General features: G+C 42.8%; 1 protein-coding gene across 2 annotated transcripts; it reads left to right on the forward strand.

Moving 5' to 3' along the window:
- Positions 1 to 10,419: 10,419 nt before the first annotated feature.
- Positions 10,420 to 14,342, forward strand: OXSM (3-oxoacyl-ACP synthase, mitochondrial). 2 transcript variants are annotated; one of them, XM_006883355.1, is made up of 3 exons: positions 10,420 to 11,095; positions 11,345 to 11,396; positions 13,940 to 14,342. In XM_006883355.1, exons 1-3 carry the CDS (start codon positions 10,420 to 10,422, stop codon positions 14,340 to 14,342), a joined length of 1,131 nt encoding a protein of 376 aa, XP_006883417.1. The 2 variants fall into 2 exon arrangements, with proteins under 2 accessions (XP_006883417.1, XP_006883416.1); XM_006883354.1 differs by having other exon boundaries at positions 10,420 to 11,396.
- The last annotated feature ends 541 nt before the right edge of the window (positions 14,343 to 14,883 follow it).

Below are 14,883 nucleotides of genomic sequence, written 5' to 3' on the forward strand. Positions count from 1 at the left end.
CTGGGCAGAGGCTCACTGTGAGCCCAGGTTCTATTCTGTCCTTGAAGAAACCCTGGCCTCTTGGCACCCCAGGGCCTCTCCATGAGGGTGAGAAACCCTGTGCTGCTATCCCAAAGGCAGCAGTTCGAATCCACCAGCTGCTCCTTGGGGGAAAGATGGGCAGTCTCCTCTGTTGCAATTTACTGCCTCTGAAAACAGCTGTGAGTCTGTTCCAACTCCACAGAACACTCTGACAAGAACAAAGCTTTACCCAAACCCCTCCAGATGAAAGAGCCTTTCCGATTTTACCCAGCAGATTGTTATGCCTTTTACAGCAAAGGGAAGGGGCAGCAAATGTTCAAAAACAAAAACCAAGCTACAAATTACTTGTTTCCTAGTATGTCGGTTCTTTCCAAAGTGAAATAAATGAGCAAAAAAATTCTTATATTAGTCACTGCTAAAATACTGTGATAGGACTGTGGGGAAGTGATTTTCAAACTGCACCTTGGAACTCGGTTGGTTGTGGACTCAGTTTACTGCGTGATGACTCACATAAGAGACACATGATAATAATAGAATAGGAAGAGGTGAAGGGAGAAAATTATATACCCCCACAGTATTGTTAAGAGTCCTTGATTAGACTTCATCTCACGCTGACCTATGAACAAATGGATCTGAACCTGGCCGTATTCTGTACCATTCTCATCATCTGATTTACTTGAGCACATGGGTATAGCCAGTATTTCAATCCATCTGGTTGTTGGTCTTCCTCGTTTTTGCTGGTCCACCGCCTTTCCAAGCATGGTGTCCTTCTCCAAGCCCAAAATTAATTCCCGAATATGTGAAGCGTCACCATCCTGGTCTCCAAGGAGCACCCTGGCTGCACTTTCTCCAAAAGATATATCTATTAGTTCTTTTGTCAACCCAGGGCATAGTCAATACTCTTCTCCATCACAACTTAAAGCCATTGATTCTTCTCTCATGCTTAGTAGTTGTCCCAACTTTGAGATGCTTAACAAGTCATTGAAAAGACCATGTCCTGAATCAGGCACACCTTAGTCTTCAAACTGACATCATTGCTCTTGATTGTCCCAGCTGATTTGTTGACTGCTCATACCAAAGGTGTTGGTTGTGGGTCCAAGCAAGATAAAATTGCTGACAGCTTCAGTCTTCTCTCCAATCTTGCCTATTGGTCCAGGGGTGAGGATTTTGTCTTCTTGATGTTGGGATGTGATCCATATTAAAGGCTGTAATCTTTGATCTTCTGCAGCAAGTATTTCAAGCCCTTTTTACTTTCAGCAAGCAAGGTTTTATCATCTACATAATGCAGGTTATTGATTAGCATTCTGATCCTCATGCCACATTCTCCATAAAGTCCAACCTCTCAAATTTTTTGCCCAGCATACAGATTGAATAGATATGGAGAAAGGATACAGTCCTGATGCACTCCTTTCTTGATTGACTATCATGGCAGTGTTCACTTGCTCTGTTTGAACAATGGCTTCTTGGTCTAAGGTTTTGCATAAACACAGTTAAGTCTTCTGGGATTCCCATTCTTCTCAATGGTAGCCACAGTTTGTTATGATCCACACCGTCTTTGTCTGTGTCAATAAAATATATCCTTCTGGTATTCTCTGTTTTCAGCTAAGATCCGTCTGACATCTACAATGTCCCTGGTGCCAGAGCCTCTTTTAACTTTAGCCTGAAGTTCTGGCATTTCTCTGTCGATGTACCGTTCCAGCCATTTTTGGATACTGTTCAGCAAGATTTTACTTGCATATGACATTGTTTGATAATTCCCACATTCTGTTGGATCATCTTTTAAAAAAAATGGCAACAAATATTCATTTCTTCCAGTCAGCTGGCCAGGTAGGTGTCCTCCAAATTTCTTGGCATAGACTAGTGAGTATATCCAGGGCTACACTGGACTGTTGACACACTTTAGTTATCAATCCATCATTTTCCTGGGGCCTTTTTTTTTTTGCCGCTGCCCTCAGGAAGAGAAGGTACCGTTTTGTGACTCACAGATGTTTCCTTTAGCACTTACAGCATCCTTGGCCTCTTTAATGCAGCATCTGTCTCATCAGGACACTGAGGGTATATTTATCAGTATTGAACAACTTCCTTAATTGCATAAATAGTTTCCAAACTTCAAAAGATTTTTCTTGACTTCATGTTTCCAAGGTAGGTCATTTGCCCAAGTTGTCATTGCTGTTGTTAAATCATGTCAAATCAACTATGACTCACAGTGACCCTGTGAACAATAATCTGAACCTTGTCCTATCCTGTGCCGTCTTTATCATCTCTGTTTTGCTCAAATCCACTGTGGTAACCACTGTGCCATTTCATCTCAGTGAGTGTCTTTGTCTTCTCTTGGCTAAGTAGATCCTCTATGTGTTCTGGATGGTTTATAGCAGTAGCTTTGAGTATTTAAAGTTTTCTTCTAATATCTCTGAGGGAGGGAGCTCTGGTGGCCTAATGGCAAGAAGCTGCACTTCAGTCCTGAAGAAACATGGTTCGAGGCCAGCTGAATGATAGGCAATTTCCTCCTGTGCAATTAACTGTCTCTGAAAACCCACTAGAGGGTCAACTATGGGTCGGTTCTGACTCTATGGTACACAACAACAACATCTCTGAGTAAGACTTTGAGCTATGATGTTGTTCAATGATGAGCTTTTGTCATTGTTAAATGTTTTTTAATCCAGTACAACTCAGAATGACCCTATGAACTAACCTGAAACCTGCCCTATCCTGTGCCGTCCTCACCATCTCTGAGACACTAGAGTCCACTGCTGAAGTCGCAGTGTCAACCCATCTCTTTTTCATAAAGTCTAGCTTCTCTGTTCTTCACTGGGTGTCGTCCTCTCCTTCGCTGACCCTCCTTATTTCCAAGCATGACGTCCCTTTCCAAGGAGTAGCTTTGCCTCGCTACATGTCCAAAGTATGAAAGATGCTATGTATCTGGTATATCAATGTAGACTCATATGCTAGCTACACAGGCCACGTTCTTAACACATTTTCTAACTAACTTTCAAACTAATGTATTTACTAGGATCACTGCCCAATCTAAGCATTTCTCTATCTTATTATAAGAGGAATTTCTTGCTCCAATGACAGTTGAATAAAAGTATCAATATTGTTGTGTACTCTCAGGCTGAAACCAAACATAACTGACCCTCTAGCAGTTTTTCAGAGGCAGTATATCACATGGGAGCGGAGTGCCCATCTTTCTCCAACATAGCAGTGGGTGGATTCGAACCACGTACCTTTGGGTTGTCAGAGCAATTCCTTACTGTTCAGTGATTCACAAACCCAGGTTTCTTACATCCCTTGAAGCAGAGATGAGCAAATATCTTCTGTAAACGACTAGATAATAAATGTTTGTGGTCTTGTGTACCACGTGGTCTTGGTGGCAGCTAGTAAGTCTGCCCGTGTGGTTCCAGGATAGTCAGAGGTGACCCTGGAGGGAGGAGGAACTGCACTGGTGACACTGTCAGAGGAAGTGGCACCAAAATGACTTCCTATCCAGTTAGCGTTTGAGCAAACATTACTTTGTAAATAGGATAATCTCTGTCAGAAGCTATGACAAAAACTTTTTTCTGAAGACAGCTTACATTTATCAATATACGTAACAAGGCTAAAGCTCTCTGCTGATTTACTTTCAGAATCTTCGGTGCACCAATCAGAGCTATCATTACTACTCAGTTATGCTGTGGATCACGTGGTCTCACCTGCATGGGACTCATCTGCACACACGCACTGTTGTTTTTATTGTTGTTAAACATAATTGTGATATTGTTCCTACTCATTAACCACCATGAATATATGTGAATACATTGTTATTGTTGTTAAGTGTGGTCGAGTAGATTATGACTGATAGTGACCCTGTGAAAAACAGATCTGAACCCTGTTCTACCCTGTGCTATCCTTGTCACTCTTGACGCATTTGAGTCTATTGCTGCAGACACTGTATTAATCTATCTCAAGGGTCTTTCTCTTCTTCACTCACGTTCCGTCTTTCTGAGCGTGATAGTCTTTTCCAAGGAATCACCTCTCCTAATAACACATCCAAAATAGGTAAGATGAAGCTTCACCATTTTTTCCTCCAAGGAACACTCTGGTTATACTTCCTTCAACATGTATCTGTTTATTGTTTTGGCAGTCCATGGGATGTTTAGCCCTCTTCTCCAACACCACGACTCAAATGCATCGATTCTTCTCCTGTCATCCTTATTCATTGTCCAGTTCTCAGATGCATAGCAGGTGATTGGAAAGACTGTGACTTGAATCGGGTGCACCTTAGTCTCAAGACTGACATCGTTGCTCTTTAGCACTCTGGAGATGGTCCTTGACGGCAGATTTCCCATGCTGTCAAGGACAAAAAAGCAACTTGTCTTTTGATTTTCTTGATACCAAGGGTCCTGACTGGATTCAAGCAAGATGAAATCATTGGCAATGTCAATCTTTTCTCCATTTATCATGATGTTGGCCAAGTAGTGAGGATTTTTGTTTTCTTGTTGTTGAGATGTAATCCGTAATGAAGGCTTCAGTCCTTGATGCCCTGCAGCAAGCACTTCAGATCCTTCTCACTTTCAGCAAGCAGGGTTGTGCCATCTGCATAACACAGGTTGTTCATAAGTCTTCCTGCAATGCTGATGCCACATTCTTCATCATAAAGTCCAGCTTTTCTAATGATTTGCTCAACATACATATTAAATCAGTACAGGAAAATAATACAATCCTGACACACTTTTCTTGATTTAAACCATCCAGTGTTCCCTTGCTCTGTTTGGACAACTTCCTGGTCTAGGTGTAAATTTCATATAAGCATAACTAAGTGTCTGGAATTCCCATTCTTTTCAAGATTAGCCATAATTTGTTATGATTCACACAGTAAAATTCCTTTGCATAGTCAATAAAACACAAACACATTTTTCTGACATTCTCTGCTTTCAACCAAGCTCCATCTGACATCAGCTATGATATCTCTGGTGCCACAACCTCATCTAAACTCAGCTTGAACTTCTTGCATTTCTCTGTTAATGTAGTGTTCTAACTTGTTTTGAATGATCTTCAGCAATATTTTTCTTCCATGTCATCTTAATGATATTGTTTGATAATTTCCACATTCTATTGGATCTTTCTGGGGAATGGGAACAAATATGGATTCAGAGGAGGTTGTGGCACAAGGGATATCATTGCTGATGTCAGATGGATCTTAACTGAAAGTACAGAATACCATGAAGATGTTTACTTGTGGGATGAGGACTGGAGGGAGATTATTTAACAGCCTGCACTATGTAGATGTCACAGGCCTGCTTGCTCAAAGTCAAAATCAAAGATAACAGCCTTCAGTAAAGACTACGACACAACATAAGAACAAAAATTGTTGTCATATACTATTGGGTCAGAATTGACTCATAACTGACGCTCCAGCAGGTGTTTAGAGGCAGGAAATCTCATGAGAGTAGACTCCGTCTTTCTTCTGTGAAGCAACTGGTGGTTTTGAACCGTGTGCCTTTGGGTTGGCACTACAACGCCTTACTACTAAGTCACCAGAGGTTAACTGCAATCACAGTAATAAAGAAAAAAACCCAACAAAACAAAACACCCAAAACAAACAGGGAGCTCTAGTGTCCTAGTGGCACGAAGCTGCACTGCAATCCCAGAGGTCCATGGTTTGAATCCACCAGATGCTCTGCTGGAGAAGGAGGGACAATCTCCTCCTGTACCAGTCAGATCCGACTTGATGGTACACACACACAAAAATAATAATAAAAAAATTAAAAAACAAAGCAAACAACAACCAAACACTTGAGTAAATATAGGTAGACATGAAAGATGAGGAAATTAATACAACCATAAGTGTATATAGATTGGTCGAATATAATTCTACATGGGTATTTGTTGTTGTTGTTGTTACGTGCCATCTAGTCATTTGTGACTCATAGCGACCCTATGTACAAGAGCCCTAAATGCCATTCTATCCTGTGCCAACCTCCCTGTCTCAAACACATTCATTCCCACCACTCCACTCACAGAATCGATCCATCTCATCAAGGGTCTTCCTTTCCTGTGCCGTCCCTCCACTCTCCCAAACATGATGTCCCTCTCCAAGGACCCGTCCCTCCTTGCAACATACCCAAAGTATGTCAGACGAAGCTTCAGAATCTTTGACTCCAGGGAGCATTCTGGCTTCACCCTCTCCAGGACAAACCTGTTTGTTCTCCTAGCAGTCCATGGTATAGTCAACACTCTTCTCCAGCACCACAACTCAAAGGCATCAATTCTTTTTCTATCATCCCAAATATATCCAAGGATTTGGTAAACATAAAGCAAAGTTCTGAAAACTTCTTGTTTTTACAGGAAAAGGAAATTTCTGTAAACTTTTACCCAAACAACAATAAAAATTTCAAACCAAACAAAATATCACATGGTATTGGACAAATGTGTCATGAAAGACTTCTGTAAAGTGTTCAAAAACAAGGGCCTCATTGTTGTGTGGCTGCAAGTCAGTATCAACTGCCAGCTGACCTCCCCAGTACATTTTCAGAAGCGGTCAGTCACATGGGAGATTATCAGCCTTCCTTTCTCAGAGCAGCTGTTGGATTTGAACTATGTGCCTTTGACTTGGGTAGTGCAACTCCTTACCAGTAGGCTATCAGAGCTCCCTGTCTGTCTCATTGCTATCAGCTACTGTTGGGTTGAGAGGATTCATAGCAACCCTAGGAACAACAAACTTGGACCCTGATCTATTTCATACCATCCTCCTCATCTCTGACACCCTTGAGCCCATTGCCACAGTTGCTGTGTCAATACACCTTGTTGAGGGTCTTCCTCTCTTTCTCTGACCTTCTACCTTTCCAAGCATGATGTCTCTTTCCAAGGAATAAATAACCCCTGTACAAAATCTTGACGAGTGAGAAAGACTGATTATTTATGCCTTTGAATCATGGTATTGGCAAAAATATATTGAACTGTACCAGAAGCTGCCAGAATAATGATCAGATCCACAGGAATGAGGGTGGTGAGGAAGGAAAGCATCATGATGCCTTGGGTATCTTATCAGGAGGGACCAGTCCTTATAGGAGGATGTCATGCTTGATAGAGAGAGGTTCAAGGAAAAAGAAGAGTTTCAATGTGATGGGTTTACAGAGCGGCTGCCATAGAGGACTCAAATGTCAAGACTCCGCAGTGTCCCATTCTATTACATCTAGGGTTGTTACAAATTAGAATAGAATTTGGGCCAAGGACGGCTCAAGGTGATGATGGTTTTCACAGAACTATTTGGGACGTAGTAAATATTGAAGCCGTTTAAATCCAAGACCAATGAGAAAGCTACGTGTGGTCCACATTCTTCTCCGGAGCTGGCAAAGGGCAGAGAACTCTAATCAGAAGCAACTGTGCTTCAAGGCATTGCCCACAAGGAAACGCAACTGTGTCCAAGAGGTTTAGATGCAAATGATGTGGTCAACCCTTTACCCAAAGTAAACAAGAACACCTGGGTTAGTACATGGACAACTAACTGATGGTCAATAAATACCATTTGCTGATCTGTTACTTTTATATAAAACTTTGAGGTTGCATTTTCTTTATGGATTCTCAGTTACCTCTGAGCAAATAAAGCTATTCCATTTTTTAGACAGCAGCATGAGTCTGCATTCTTCTCAGGCTTGAAAGCAGGAGCTCTGGCCCAGAGCAGGCAAATGAGTTCTTAAAATGAAAACACACACACACACAACTTTGTCATTATTGCAAAAGCATTTGTTACAGAAAAAAGTAGTGAATAAGATAAACGAAAAAAAAGGGGGAAACTCAATCTCAGTACAAGTATTTTATATCCTTCCAGATGTTACAAATTTTTTTTTAAAAGGCTGTTTTATATATTTTCTAACTTGTATATAACCACGTAGTGTCTCAACGTCATCTCACGTTAGTATCTTAAGGGCTGCATAGCATTTTTGGATGAACGACTACATATGTCATTTACAGAGACTGGACATTCTGGTTTCTTTTGCCAGTGGAGTCAACTATGACTCATAGCGACCCAGTGACCAACAGATCTGAACCCTTTCCTATCCTGCAGCGTCCTCACGATATGTCATGTCCAAGGCCATGGTAATGATGGTTACTGTGCCAATGCAACAGTTGAGGGTTTTCCTTTTTCACTGACCCTCTGTTTTCCCCAGCATGATGTCTTTCCCCTAGCCACTGTTAAATTTTAGGAGCGATGTTTTGGGTACTATAATAATTTCCTTTATTCTTTTCTATGAGCCCAGCAGATGATGACGATGCCCCCCTCTTTATCCAGGAGAACATCACAGCTCTACAAAAAGGAACATTAAGTGGGGAATTAATATTAAAAAATACAAAGACCCTTCTTGTCCAGGAGCGAAAATGTTATGCGATTGCATTCACTTGCACGTTGGATTGATCGTGAGTCACTGGGGTTTCGGGGGGGGGGGGGGGGGTTTTCAAGAACACAAGCCCAGGTGCGGCCACTGAGCCAGCTCTGACCTTAACCAAGGTGACACGAGGGACGGGAACGCGCGCCCACAGGGGCGGGGCGCGAGTGCGAGGACGCGCGCGTGCATATGTGTGCGTGCGTGTGTCGGTGCGTGCGCGCGCGCGCCAGCGGCGGGACTGCGGCTGCGCAGGCTGGGCGAGGCCTGCTCTAGGTACCTGCTCGCCGTCCTCCTCCCGCTGCCCTCCTCCTGCTGCCCCTGCATCGCCACGTCACTCTGGGGTCTGATGGCGGGACCAGGGCCCGGTTCCCCCCTCTTTCTGTTAGGGTCCCCCTCTTCCTCTCTGTTGTTCGCGCGCCTCTGTGTGTGTGTACGTGGTTGGGGTGCTGGAAGGCGGTGCAGGAGTGGCCACGCCCCCTCACTTCCCTTCCGCGCTCCCTCGTGGTCAAGTTCACCGCCATGGGATCATTCCGACTGCCGGCGCATCTCCATCAGGTTCCGAGGCTGTCACTCTGTAGGGGAGGGGATGTGTTTCTCCCAGGGGGGCTGCCGGTGGATTTGAACCGCGGGAATCTGTAGCCTTTCTTTTAGCAGAGCAACAAACACTATGGATGACAGCACGGGTTAATGGTTTAGCGAATCACAACACCCCCCCACCCCACCCCCGGCCACGTTTATCAGCTCTCAGCCCACAGTTTTGTGTCCTGGAAGGCCTTTTGGAAGGTCTAGTTATCCCTGCTACTGGAGGTCAATAAAGACTTCTTAACTCTATCTGGGTTGATTGTGTGCTGAAACCGATTCATAGTGGAATCTCTAGCTGCATTTTTTTCAGAAACTGTAAATCACACAGGAGGAGGTTGCTCATCATGCCTGTAGAGCATCAGGTGGATCCGAACCTCTTGCCTTTGGGTTGACAGCGCAACTTCTTACCTCAAAGTTGAAAAGGCTTGAGATGTGTCTTCCTTGCCACTGGCATCAAAGATGCTGTTAGAATTGCAACCCCATTGCTGTCATTTAGAAGGAACCTGCTAACACAAAGGTGAACAGTTTGAATCCACCAGGCTCTCATAAAAGCCTCAGAACCCAGTTCACAGGAGGGTGTTTGATTTTTTTAGGGGCCTCTCAATTAGATTCTACTCATAGTAACCCTGTAAGAGGAAGTAAAGAATTGCCAATAGGGTTTCTAAGGCTGTAAACCTGTGGAAAGACCTATTGGTGGGTTCAAACTGTGCCTGAATGTTAATAATTAAGTGCTAAACCACAATGTTACCAGCGCTCCTTAATGTAAGTTTCCAGTAATCGGCCAGTTTTGGTGGCCTAGTGGCAAGAAGCCGCTCTGCAATCCCAGAGGTGTGTAGTTCGAATCCACTAGCTGTTCTGCTGGAAAAGGAGGGACAGTCTCCTCCTGTGCCAGTCAGATCCGATTTGATGGTACACACACACTAATAATAATAATAATTTTAAAAAGATGTCAGTAATCCTTGAGAGGAAGCTCTGGTAGCTTACTGGTTAGGAATTGTAACCAAAGGTATGAGGTTCGAATCCACCAGCTACTCTGAAGAAAAATGGGAAGTCTTCTGTGTAATTCACTGCCTCTGAAAACGTGCAATGGGTCAGTCCCAACTCCACGGTCCTGAACAACAACAATCCCTGAGAAAGGATTCTTGTTTATTTTGTCCTTGTAGAAAGGATTCTTCTTGAAATCAGCATAAGTTTAAGGGTACCTTTATTTTGTCTTCAAATAAACTTAAAAGATTTAAAAAAAAAGTAATTTCAAACAGGTGGGTTTCCTAACAGAAATTAAAATTCCAAAGCATTATTTATTTCTGAGCTAACGAACGACTCAAGACATGCATCTGAAGAACCTTAGATATACCTTAGGCCTCGGGCTGTCTTAAGCACTAAAGAACAGCTCCCGGATTTGTTGTGGTCTCTCTGTTGCAGGAAACTGTTTCCGATCGTCTGAATTTCAGTCATGTCCAACTACTTGGAAAACTTCCTAAAAGCGACGAGCCATCATCTTGTGTATTCGAGATTACCCCAGAGGTTATTAAGAAGTAGAAGGTTTTTTGGAGCTGTCCCTCCATCCGGCTTGAGAAGGCGAGTTGTCATTACGGGCATTGGCTTAGTCACGCCTCTTGGTGTTGGGACGCAGCTGGTCTGGGACCGTCTTCTCCGAGGAGAGAGTGGAATCGTGTCCCTGGTTGGTGAAGAGTTCAAGAGCCTCCCCTGCAGTGTGGCTGCGTATGTACCCCGAGGTGGTAATGAAGGCCAGTTCAATGACCTAAACTTCGTGTCCAGTTCTGATCTCAAGTCCATGTCTTCTCCCACTGTGATGGCCGTCAGTGCTGCAGAGTTAGCCCTGAAAGATTCTGGCTGGTGTCCCCAGTCCGAAGCTGACCGGGTGGCCACCGGTGTTGCGATTGGCATGGGAATGGTTCCTCTTGAAGTTGTCTCAGAAACGGCTTCGACGTTTCAGACAAAAGGCTACAACAAAGTCAGCCCGTTCTTTGTGCCCAAGATTCTGATCAATATGGCAGCAGGCCAGGTCAGCATTCGCCATCAACTCAAGGGCCCCAATCACGCCGTCTCCACAGCCTGCACCACAGGAGCACATGCTATAGGAGATTCTTTTCGCTTTATAGCCCACGGCGATGCTGATGTGATGGTGGCTGGCGGCACAGACTCATGCATTAGTCCCTTATCTCTTGCCGGATTCTCCAGAGCTCGAGCTCTGAGCACAAACCCTGATCCTAAGCTAGCATGTCGACCCTTTCATCCTGAGAGAGATGGTTTCGTGATGGGAGAAGGAGCTGCGGTCCTTGTGCTGGAAGAACAGGAACATGCTCTTCGAAGAGGGGCCCGAGTTTATGCAGAAATCCTGGGCTATGGACTCTCAGGTGATGCTGGTCACATAACTGCCCCAGATCTGGAGGGAGACGGCGCTTTCAGGTAATGGTGGTTTCAGTCAAAAATGACGCTTCAAAGTCATGTTATCTGGTGTTCTTGGTGTACAGTTGTCTAGGTTTTCTTTTTCTTCACATTTACGCTAAGCGAAGTGGTTTGTTTCTTCCCTCTTCATTTTATATTGATTTGCATACAAAACTCATATATATTCTGTATTTTTCATGTACATTGCATTTCATATAGTCCTAAATTCACATTGTGTTTCAAATGATCACTCCTGTACATCGTGTTTTATAAAAGTAATCACCATTGATCGATGCCTACTATTACTCCATATTCTCAGGTCCCCAATGGATCTTTCCAAATTCCTTCACTTCCACACCTCTCCTATATTCTTTTATCCTGTGATATTCTTCCCTCCCAACCCTTTACTACCCACCTCTTCCCCTTTTGGACTTTTTAAAATTTTTTAAATTTTATTTTATTATTTTGTGTGTGTGTACCATCAGATCTGATCCGACTGGTACAGGAGATTGCCTCTTCTCCAGCAGAGAGCATCTGATGGATTCTAACTGCACGCCTCTGGGATTGCAGTGCAGCTTCCTGCCACTAGGCCACCAGAGCTCCCCTTAAGATATTTTTTTAAATGCAAGTAAAAAGAGATTAGGGAAAATCCTTTGCAAAGAAAGATACAGAAGATCCAAGTATCCTTAGACCATATCTTCCCCCTTCTGGACTTTACCCACCAAGTGTTTTTTAAGTACTTTTAACTTATTTGGGTTATTTGAAAACATTTGTACATCTTTACAGAAATTCTAGTCAGGACTAAAACAATGTGAAGAAGACCATGCAGATCTTGGCCAGGTTTTCTTTCATCCAGTTGGGCTTAAAGTTAGAATGTCCTTCCCATTTTCTGCTCTTTGGACCATCATGAGATGTGCACAGAAAAGCCAGTGCTTTCTTTTTTGTCTAGCCTCTCACATTTCAATACAGGCTTTTGCTGTTAATCAGTGAGAGCTTTAATATGCATGTGAATCACCAGGGGACCTTGTTAAAATGCTGATTATACCTCTTTAGGTCTGGGGTGTTGCATGAAATTCTGCATTTCTAACAGGATGCTGATGATGGTACAATAAACAAGTTGGGGAACAAATTACTACTGTCGTATAAGAGATTGATAAGGTGTACAGTCTGAAGCAAAACCATTTGTGATATGTTAGCTAACAGGCTAGCTTTCTCAGGTCATGTATGTTTTTACTGGAGTCTGCAAAGGGATAGAGATTAAATGTTTTCAGCCCTGTGGGCTACAGAGTCTCTGACATAGCAGTTCTGCCTTGTGGCACAAAAGCAGCCGTCAACAGGAAGTGAGTGGGCATGGCTGTGCTGCTGTGAAGCTGGATACAGACACAGGCAATTGGCAATCCTTTGCCAACCCCTGAGTTATATTAGTAAGGAGTTGCTGTTGCTATAAATATCAATCATAGTAAGAATCCATTGAAGAAACAGTTAGGTTTAGGAGTACCATTTAGCACGTTTCAAATCACACACTGCCTCTTAGAAAACATGTGTATGTTACAGTTGTTAAGTACCATCGAGTCAGAACCGACTCATAGCTGACCCTCCAGAGGGCTTTCAGAGGCTGTAAAGCACATGGAAGGAGATTGTCCATCCTTCTCCCACGGAGCAGCTGGTGGATTCGAACTGCGTGCCTTTGGGATTGCAGCACAGTTCCTTACCACTAGGCCACCAGTGTGCCCCATATGTATGCTAGAGACTGAAAGTCCTAATGTTAATATCTGTAAGGTTTCCTAATTCAGAAAGATTTTTTGATTTTTACTTTTTGGTTTTGTTTTTTTAACCTGGCTTTGTACGTCTTCTTTTTAGAACTTTTATAGTTGTTACCACTAAAGAAAATTTTGACTGTTTATATAAAACATTGAAATGATGGTATAAAAGCTTTAAGTTTAGTGAAAACCATACCAAGTTTTACATTTAAGTATGAAAGAAAAATTAAAAGTTAGAGTTCCCTGCATTTAAACAATTTTTCCTACCTTCAGGGGGGAAAAAAATCCTAAAAGAAAAATTATTCTAGATTTGAGTCAACTTAGCTTTTCCCCTCAGGGAAAATGCTAGTTCAAATAAATGGAGATTTGTTTGATTAAAGATTATAAAGTCCATATGCTTATGTGTTCATTTCATGGTGTGTAATCATTTGAGAATATTGGTTGTGATTTATTTTTCAAATTTTTTTTTATGGTTATGATTCTTATTTACATGCAGTTTGTATTAACCACATGCCAGTCCAAGATGTGGGGTTTTTTTTATTAGAGCAAAGTATTCTTTTAATTCATTGTACTCGGATACTTATGTGATAAGCCATACACAAGGTAAGATGAGATGAATCTTCTGTTAAAATTAAGCATGTTGTTGTTGTTATATGCCATTGAGTCACCTGCAACTCATAGCGACCCTATGTACAATAGCCCTAAGCCTTGCTCTGTCCTGTGCCAGTCTTACTGTCTCCGACACACCTACCCCTATTACCCCAGTCACTGAATCAATCCACCTTGTTCTTTTTTTTTTGTTAGATGCATGGCTGCCGCTGTTAAAAATGCTGGCATACAAGCTGAAGAAATAACTTATATTAATGCCCATGCGACTTCCACACCACTGGGAGATGCTGCTGAAAACAGAGCTATCAAGCGTCTTTTCAAGGACCATGCTTATGCCCTGGCCGTTTCTTCAACGAAAGGGGCTACCGGACATCTGCTGGGAGCTGCGGGGGCTGTGGAGGCGGCTTTCACGGCTCTGGCTTGTTACCATCGAAAACTGCCACCTACTTTAAACCTGGAGCGTAGAGAACCAGAGTTTGATCTCAACTATGTCCCCCTGATAGCCCAGGACTGGAAAACTAAAAGAAGATGTATTGGGCTTACCAATTCCTTTGGTTTTGGTGGAACGAACGCAACACTATGTATTGCTGGAGTGTAGGACAGCTCATTTGTAATTTATCATTTATTGTTCAATGCTATCAATTAAAAAATAATTGAGTAAAGAAATAATGTGTATTTGTTTAAATACATTTATATCAATGACCAGATATGTGTCTGTGTCAGGATTTCTTAACCTCAGAACTCTTGAGAGATTGGGCCAGATTTTTTTTTTTGAGAAAATTTTGTATTTAAAACTAGCCAGCTGAACTCAGTTTAGATGATCCCTATTTTGTTGGCAACATCCATACCGTTCACAGTCAGGAGCAAGTCGCACATAGGCCTTCTTCTCTCCATCAGGCCTGACCAAGGTATTGACCTTGGCCACATCACTGTCACAGAGCTTCTTTACAGCTTGTTTGATTTGGTGCTTGTTAGCCTTGACATCACAATGAACACAAGTGTGTTGTTATCTTCTCTCTTCTTCATGGCTGACTCAGTGGTCAGGGGAGACTTGATGATGGCATAGTGGTCAAGCTTGTTTCTCCTGGGGGCGCTTTTCCAGGGGTATCTGGGCTGCCTTCAGAGTCTCAGAGCCTTAG

The sequence above is a fragment of the Elephantulus edwardii genome, unplaced genomic scaffold (genome assembly GCF_000299155.1).
Source record: "Elephantulus edwardii isolate Elephantulus edwardi_28Jun2011 unplaced genomic scaffold, EleEdw1.0 scaffold00027, whole genome shotgun sequence".
NCBI classification, from domain to species: Eukaryota; Metazoa; Chordata; class Mammalia; order Macroscelidea; family Macroscelididae; genus Elephantulus; species Elephantulus edwardii.